The 9,540-nt window shown below is 34.1% G+C and overlaps 1 protein-coding gene across 1 annotated transcript in view; it reads left to right on the top strand.

Moving 5' to 3' along the window:
* The first annotated feature begins 1,716 nt into the window (after positions 1–1,716).
* The window catches only part of LOC145284947 (uncharacterized), a 28,053-nt gene continuing 20,229 nt past the window's right edge, over positions 1,717–9,540 (top strand). The window contains exons 1-2 of the mRNA XM_080134043.1: positions 1,717–2,094; positions 3,657–3,724. Coding sequence (XP_079990169.1) covers positions 1,980–2,094; positions 3,657–3,724 — 183 coding nt within the window. The 5' untranslated portion in view covers positions 1,717–1,979. The remainder of the gene's footprint in view (positions 2,095–3,656; positions 3,725–9,540) is intronic.

Below are 9,540 nucleotides of genomic sequence, written 5' to 3'. Positions count from 1 at the left end.
AGTAACTGCAGGGAGGTATGTGAAACTTTCTCCCGACTCACCGCAAGGGATCCTTAACTAATCGATTTGATTGAAAAACGGATGGTTTCACCGATTTCGATTACAATAAACATATGAAAGGGTGAAACATTCATTGATTAGCATTCAATCCTTGGTAACATCGGGTATCCCTGCTAGTCCATTATAATGTACCAAAGATTTGCGATGAGGAAATAATCCGTGCATGGCAAATGGATGTATCATAAAATGCTAAGAATAAAACAAATCGATTTGAAGTGATCACCATTTATTATTGCTATGTCTATGACAGCAGAATATTCTCATCATTGTTTTTACTCTCAAGTTTATATCCGACACAGTTAATCAACCCAGAACCACACCACTCTATATAAAATAATATAAGATAATAACGGATACACACTCGAGAGTCAAAACAATGAAAAGAATATGCTGTTGTCCTAGCCCTAATTATTAGTTATTATATTCCATTAAATATTTATACGACTATTCCTTGTCTTTTTTTTTCACTCAATAAACAGTTCCTATTTAGTGAGAATCAATGTTTGCTATTACTAACATCAATTTAGATCGATAATGAACGCAATTAAATATTGTTGAGTTTGTTTTTTTTTTACTGAAATTCGTAGCGAAAACGTTAGGTGATTTTAATTTACTATCTGTGAGTTGTTTTCTATTTTATCTTTCTTTTTATCTACTCTGCTATTATATAGACAGAACTTTGCCTGTGTGCGTGTGTGTGTGTGTGAGAGAGAGTTCCCTATGGAACTGAAAATGTGTTGGGTCCCAACTAGAGCAGGCAATCAATCAATTTGATTGAATAGTGGATGCTTTCACCGATTTTGATGACAATAAAAATATGGTGTGTGTGAAACATTCGTTGATCATTATTCAATCATCCATCTACATTCAATACATCGAATGATAGCTGCTGCGCTGCAGTTAATGGCATATATTGTATTCTGACTGTGGAGGTATGACTTAATCCTTAGTCTTCTGTTATATTTGGCTGTGACATGTTTATTAATTTATCCACTTCCGTTATTAAAAAAATATTTGTAGTTTCTCTCGCTATCAACATTCTTTATCAGATCTGTTGTTGGGAGTTCAAAGCCATTGAGTGTGAGAGCTTGCCTCTTTTCATCACAATTATAGAACATTTCGTGATGCAAAATTGCATCCCTATTTCATTACTAAACAATCTAATTCGCATTCGTTAAGCTGAGTTTCATTCCTTTCAAATACCTTCAGGTCGTCTATGAATAATAGATGGTTGACTTTACGAAGGACTTTGCTGATTTCATAACCAACTTTCATATTCGGTAAAAAGAAATGTCGACGGGATCAAACTGATGACAAAAAGCAAAGGGGAAAGACTGTCGCCCTGGAAGATCCTTTTCTTAATTTTCACTTTGATTACTGCAACAGTAGTAGTAGTAGTAGTAGTAGTAGTAGTAGTAGTAGTAGTAGTAGTAGTAGTAGTAGTAGTATGTAAACGTAATGTAAATGTCGGGACATTCATAAAAATTAATAACTTTAGATTGAGAAACATAATAAAAATGTTACAATTTTAATGTAATGAATTCAAAGCTATATATGCATATAAATCATTTATTAAAATTTAAAAAAAAACGTCAGGAGATGTCGTGACATTCATAAATATGAATGAATTGTTGAATTCACAAAATTACTCACGTCTCATTCTTTTCAATATTAATCTGACGATCAACCGTTCCCCCCACTTCCTCATCAAGATTTGAGCCAATCAGTTACGGTTTAAGACATTTTACATTGGTGTTAAACCTTAAAAAAAGTATTGTGTACATACACGAAATGATTTACAATGCGGTAATTGAAAACACGCTGAGTTTACTGTTTCTAATATCTATTATTTTCTTATTCTATGAAATACTTACCAATTAGTCTATTGAGAGCGAAGGTATCTAAACTTTGACGATACAATGTTCACTGATATCTTTTGGCGATTCATGGTGCTTGAAACCTTTGTAATCGGAATTTTATGCACAAGGTGTCAACAGGTGCACTTACAAAAGCAATACTGTACTAGCGACTATGGTAAGTAAACCAAACGCTAATCTTATATATATATATATATATATATATATATATATATATATATATATATATACATAATTATAAAACTCAAATGACCTTGTAACGAGTGATGTACCCCACTTTCCGGTTGACGACATCCGGTTGCGCATGCAACGTAAATAAATAAACACAAATCGCTTCTTTTGCAGATTTTGACCTGCGCACTGAAATATTAACGTTATTATTTCGAAATTATTATTTAACATGGGAAGAGTAGGGGTGTTTTGCAACTATTCTTTATTACAACTATACTGTCGCTATTTTCTTACAACTAAACAACTTTAACCATTGACAAGAATAAGAAAATATTCATAAAAAATAATTAAGAAAAAAAATTATAAAAAATAATTATTTTTTATAATTATTTTTATAATTATTTTTTTAAATTTATATTTTCTGGGTATAATTATTTTTGTTTTAATTATTTTTTATAATTATTTTTTTTTATTATTTTTTAAATGTAATTAAAAATATAATTTAAAAATTAATTATAAAAAATAATTAAAAACAATAGCAAATAATAAAAAAATAATTATAAAAAATAATTTTTATAAAATTTAATTATTTTTTATAATTAATTTTTATTAGTATTAATTATTATAATATTAAATAATTAAAAAATATTATAAAAAATTATAATATTACATAATTAATTATTATAATATTATAATATTATAATATTATATAATTATTATTATATAATTATCATATTATATAATTAAAAAGATAATTATAAACAATAATTATTTTTATAATTATTTTTAATTATTTTTTATAATTATTTTTTAAATTATTTGTTTTAATTATTTTATAATTATTATTTAAATTATTTTTTTAATTAATAAAATTAAATAATTAATTTTTTTTATAAAAATAATAATTAATAATAATAATAAAAATAATTATAAAAATAATTAAATGTGTTTTAATTATTCTGTACAATTATTTTTTTAATTATTTGTTTTAATTATTTAATTAAAAATTATTATAAAAATAATTAAAACAAATAATATATATATATATATACATACATATATATATATATATATATATATATATATATATATATATATATATATAAAATAATGTATATATTTGTTTGTTCCTTGCTAATGGTGTCAGAAATGGCCTCGTTGCCAGATTCGAATCTTCCGACCGGCGGTAATCGTGTCACCCCGCACTGATGATTTCTGAAAGGATGAAAAACTAGTGTCTTTTTTTATTACATTTTCACCCCAAACAAGGCACATTGCCAATTTGATGTAGGGGGCTACTATCAATGACATAATCTACAGGGGTACTATGTTACCTAAGTACACACACACACACACACAAACACACACACACACACACACACACACACGCACACAACACGCACACACACACATGGCGAAAATCTATGAAGACAAAAAGGAAAAAACAACTAAAACAAACATCAACAAATGAAGGTGCATTTATTCTTGTATAATGTTTCAAGTGCGATACCAATTCATAAATATGTTATTTAATTACTTATTTTACAGTGTTTACTGCGCGTCTGGATGACAAACTCGGAAATTACTTATATGTGTCGCACATAAATAAATACAAAGTAAGTATAATTTACAGTTTGGGATAGAACTTCGAAAATGTCATGGGAAATGCAGGTTCAATTAGTGTTTAAGTTAACTTATGAAAACACAGCAAAGTCCGATGAACCTATGACTCTGACTCTGTTTCAGAATGGCTACAGGAAAAGCTGTGTATCTTTGCATGCTTTTTTTATTTTGATCGTCAAGCCCAAATATCAGTTGGCGTGATATTGTAAACAAACACGGATGGAATTTGATGAACGACATTATCAGTTTTTGTGTTTTTTATTTGTTTTTTGTTTTTTTGTTTTGTTTTGTTTTGTTTTTTTTGCGAACTAATCCACCACGCGAATTATCTCTTGTAATATATGATATTCAATATAGGATTGATTCTATAATAATACATACGCAATCAGCATGAATTAAAATATCATGTTTAAGCGTATTGTACGAACGGGCAATGCCGGGCGTCCGGTTAACTATAGAATAAAGTTTCTCTCATCGTAAAAAAAAATAGCCGTGCTGACGGATTATTTAAAACTATTCCAAGATGTTAACTGTGATACGCCATAAAGAAGAAGATAGATGATGATTTTTTTTTTAATTAAAAAGAAATATCCACATATTTCGAAAATGTATTTCATCTTGAATTAAGGAATCATGTATGGCGATCGAGTAGTTATTCGGTAGTAAGAATTTCATGTCGACCACTGAGCATTTTAGTAATGAAAAGGCAAAGACATTGAAAATTTAGTGAAACAAACATGCCTTGGCAGCAAGGAAATATGTTCAACTATTCGATGGGGGGGTGCAAACATAAACATGCCTCAATTGTAAACATTTTTTCTTTCTGAAAACGAGGTATACCTTGAAAATTCAGAAAACATAGCACCATGTTACCAACCTGGTTAGACACATTGTTGTTGTTGGCATCCGTTAGTCTAGAAGACTACGGGGTTGCGTCTGTAGAGGGTTGAACACCGTCTTCTGTGGCTAAATGAGTCTATCTCTGATCTACATTGTCAGTTGCAGACGTCGAAGGTCGGTGCGTGGTGTTGGTGGTCTGTTGAATTTTGTTGACTGGCCTTCCTGAATAGTTTTTTGGTGTCTGCCCGTTCTTCGATAGACTTTTTGCTAGTGGTCAGGCTTTTGATTACTGCTTGTCTCCAGATGTTATGGACTTTACCTTAGGTTTCCAGCTGGTAAGGTCAGTATCACATGCTTTCATGTCGCGTTTACACACATCAACATAGCAGAGGTAAGGACGACCAATTTTCTTTTGACACTAGTGAGTTCACTTTAAAGAATGTCTTTTGGGGATTCACTCATTGCCCATGATCTATCCAGCGTAGGCGTCTTTGGCGAAGGAGGGTGAACATGGAGGAGATATTAGCTCTTGTTTGTAACTTTGTCCCTCCAAGAAATTCCAAGAATTCTCCGCAGACTACGCATATGAAATGTATATGAAATGCATATGAAATATGTTCAGTTTCAGTTCTTGATCGCTGTAGGTTATCCACTTCGCTGCCGTTCAGAAAGGTGCTGATGATACAGGCCATGTAAACGTTCACTTTTGTGGAGATGGTGAGATGTTATTTCCCCGCACCCGAATTGTACAAATTTGCAAGAATGGTGGATGCTTTTTGATGCGCTTGTTGAGTTCTACATGAAGAGATAGGTTGTTGGAGGCTGGAAACTCGGAATGTTGGAATCGATGGACTACGTCTAAGCATTGCCAATTCATAGTAATGATGGGAGATGATGAGGTTCCTTGGCTCATAACCTGTGTTTTAATTAGGCTGACGATGAGGCTGAGTTGTTTGCAACAATTGGAAAACCTGTCAATGCGTCTTTGAAGTCTTTCTTCAGTGTGAGATGCTCCTACCGCATTATCAGAAAACAGTAGTCCCTGGTGGTAACTTGTTGGACTTAGGTCCTAGTTCGAAGGTGGTAGATGCTGAAAATGCAGCCATCCGATCTAGAGCGAAGGTAAACTCCGACTTCTGACAAACTGAATGCCAAATAGCGTAGGGGCAAGCACACATCGTGATGAAATGACTCTATACTGATCAGGAGTTTGGGGGTGGGGCAGACAATAAGAGGCAGCATCTTGAATGTCACTACTAACTAGGTTGAATGTTTTAGTAAGGTCAATGTAGATAAAGTACAATAGCCTGTTCTCTGCACTTTTCCTGATCATATCAATGGTGGAATGTTGGGAGCCAACGCCACACTGTGATTCAGGGTATATTCTCTCATGCAGTCTCGTCAGGATGATGCAAGCAGTTTGCCAACGATGGTCAATAGCGAGATACCCTTATAATTATTGCAGTCGCTGCAGTTTCCTTTATTCTTGTATAGGGTGACTATTCTTGTGTTTCTCATGTTACGGAGAACAGTACTTTCTTCCCAACAATGTAGCAACAGTTGGTATAATGGCTTGAGGAGAGAGGACTTGCCATTCTTGATCACTTCGCTTGAAATGGAATCAATACCTGGAGCTTTCCCCAGTGGGAGTTTCTCAATCGCCTTGGAGATATCATCGACACATTACGTTAGTAAATAAATACTTTATAATTAAAAAATCTTGAACTGCTTTAACATTGTCATTGTCCCGTAACTAACGGTGCTTTTCTATAAAACTGCATTGTCATAGCCGACCAACATGTTCATTAAGGATCCTAACACAACACAACTTCTTAGGAACCTATTAGATTAGAGACTCATTTTGGTATATAGTCTGAGAGAGAAATACTATTGATAGATTCACCAGCACAGATGTGGCAACAATACTCCATGCATGACCGAATGGTGATTTTGAAGAGATATATGATACTCTCAGGTGTGAGTAAATTTTGAGCACAGTAGAGGAGTCCATCTTATTTACAGAAGTTTTACCAATGTCTGCATTTATATTTGTTCCAATTTATGTTGCCTGTGAATGATGACCTGTCAGGTAGGATATTTTAACCAAACATTGGGCAAATAGGTTTCTTGTAATTATTAAATGAAAGTAGCTTAGTCTTTAATAGTCTTTAATATTATCATCAGTTTTCGTTTCTATTCCACCACAGACTGAAGGTTGTTTACTAATGTTTCCGCCATACAAAGGTATATGTGCATATCCGTTTTCTTTCGTGTCTATTATAGAACTGGTGTCATCAACAAATATAAATTTTTCAGGCACAATCTTATCAGAGAGGTGATTTATGAATATCAGGAATAATGAAGATTGGCCCCTGAATTGCCCTCGCATTAATATCATGTTCAGATATACGACGATCAAGGACAACCTGGGGTTTTATTTTGTCTAAAAAAAATCTTACTAAAGTTACTCACTCAGTCATGCAATCGTATAATTTAATTTTCATGAAAATATATCCCTGTAACGTTGCAGTTACACACAAAGGAGAGAAATTAATTAATTAAAATCCGGGTCAGCATTTTTTCTTCTTTAACAAAAGCATATATTACAGTTACTCTCCCGCCTCGACATCACTTAAAAAAGTCTCTCGCTGCCACGTGTCACTCTAACCTGAAACGCGTTTCTCCTTCTTTCAACACCACGCGCTACCACAGCCGGCCCATTCTTGCCTTCACTTTACACGTCAATCTTCTTCGGCGTCGACTTTTTTCCCGGCCACGTGGTGTCCTTTTTCTTTTCGCGCCAACTCGAGAACACTTCCTAATTTGTATATACGTTTAAACGCTGCTCCTGCTTCTAATACAATCGTTTACCATCCCTCCTTGTTGCTGATATTTTCATACGCGCTTATTTGCGCTCTGTTACATTCATGCAAAACCTTTATCAAAGGCTATGTATATATCAAGCTCTCCTGCCTTATCCGGTGCATAGTATATGCATTCAGTGGTAACCGTTAAAATATCCGCAATAGAACGGGCGTGCCTAAATCCCTACCGTTATTCAGAAAGAAGTTTAGCATTTACGAGGTGGTGGACTAGCGCTTGATTGACTAATGATACAAAGATTTTAGCGAAGATAGGGACCTCATCAGGCGACAATTGAGCGTATCGTTTTTTTATTTTTTGTCAGAATTCCCGAATATTGATACAGGATAAACAAGTCTCTATCTACCAGAGAAGCAAGATTCAGCAAGGCATTTTTTTAAGTGTTCGGGGAGAAGAGAGGTTAACTCACTATAGAATTTCTTTATTAGTATAGAAGGGACAAAATCAGGAGGTATCTAATGTTTTATGATATCACAGACACAAGTGTGATTTTCAGATCATGGTGTTTGGCGTCTGTCTGCAAAAGGCAATTTGGGAGAGAGTTATTTGTGAGATCTAAGGTGGAGTTGGATGTACACTACCGAGCAATTAGTTCAGCCTTCTGGGTTGCCTTGCAAGCGATATTATGGTTGATGAATAGTAGCCCATTATTTATTTTATTTATTATAAATTTTCCAGAAGTTGTGAGTTCCTAATTTCTGAGAGGGTGCGTTTTCTGAACATTTCCGTACACCTTCTATTGACTGGGTCTATTTTACTCCTGTAATTATTTCTAGCCTCTATAATATTTTGCGTATTTGTCCTTGCTTATAGTAGATGAATCAGCGGATTCCATGCTGCTTTTTTGCAATGGTAGCGAAACAAGCTGAAGTGAGCAATTGGGAGGAGTGGGACTGTAAAACTTCCGTATGCGAACATGTGTTTTGATGCTTTGCACCATTCAGTTGTCTCATTTGCACATTGTTCACTGTTTAGCAGAAGAGAAATTATATCATCTGCAATGGATACGTCTATCGAGTAGCGATAGTAAGTATTATTTTTCATCTTAGTTTGCTATGAAATTAAATAGTTTTGTTTTGTTTAAAACGAAAATTACGTAAGTTTGTTTTCAAGAGTGAAATTCTTTCTTACGTCCTTACAATTATTTATGACATTATTTATGACATTATTTATGACATTATTTATGACACTCGTTTTTATGTCTGCAATCTAAGTTCTACATGATTAGTTGTTTATTGCGTGGATAAATGGGAATATGTTTCATGTGCTCATCTAAAAATGTATAAAACCAAAATACATTACATTCCAAATGGCGTTTACTATGTATGTTTTCTATTGGGATCCTACGACAGTAAGCAGAGATTATGCTAACTAGTATGAATTTTGGCGAACGTTAAATGAAGTGCATCTCAAGATAATCTGGCGGTAAACAGAGATAGTGTAGCGTTACGTGGCGTAACACTTTATTTTAGTAATTAATAAATAAAAAAACAGTAAAGAAAGAAAGAAAAATCCGGGTCGGCATTTTTTCTTTTTAAAAAAAATCATTTATTACGGTTTTCTTCCCCCCCCCCCTCTCCAGACATCAGCTTAAAAGTCTCTCGTTTCTGCTGCACTACACGCCGGCTGCAGACAGTCATTTCATCTGGCACGCGTTTCTTATTCTTCCGACCGCACGCTGGCCACAACCAGCCCATTTTTGTGTTCACTTTCACTGTTCGTCTCCATTGGCGTCGACTTTGTTTCTCACCACCCATATGGATTCCTTTTTTTTCTTTTCCTTCAGACGCATGCCCGAACACATTTGCCAATTTGCATACGCGTTCAAACGCTGCTCCTGCTGCTAATACAATCGCTTGTCATCCATCCTTCGGCTGCCGCTGCTATTTTCATACGCGCTCATATTCGCTCTGTTACAATAGAGCTATCTGCATTTAGCTTAATTAAAGTGAGGTTAAGAGTTAGTCCCCTAGCAAAACACGCTAGAAATGTACGTGTGAAAGATATGACATAAAAATTACGTCACGTGTTTGAATGATGAAACAGAGGTTCTCGTCAGTGAAACTCGGAAAGCGAGAGAGACGAC

Source organism: Euprymna scolopes, chromosome 9 (assembly GCF_053919585.1).
Source record: "Euprymna scolopes isolate OS-2025 chromosome 9, ASM5391958v1, whole genome shotgun sequence".
Classification (NCBI taxonomy): domain Eukaryota; kingdom Metazoa; phylum Mollusca; class Cephalopoda; order Sepiida; family Sepiolidae; genus Euprymna; species Euprymna scolopes.
This window is presented reverse-complemented; position numbering and strand designations above follow the sequence as displayed.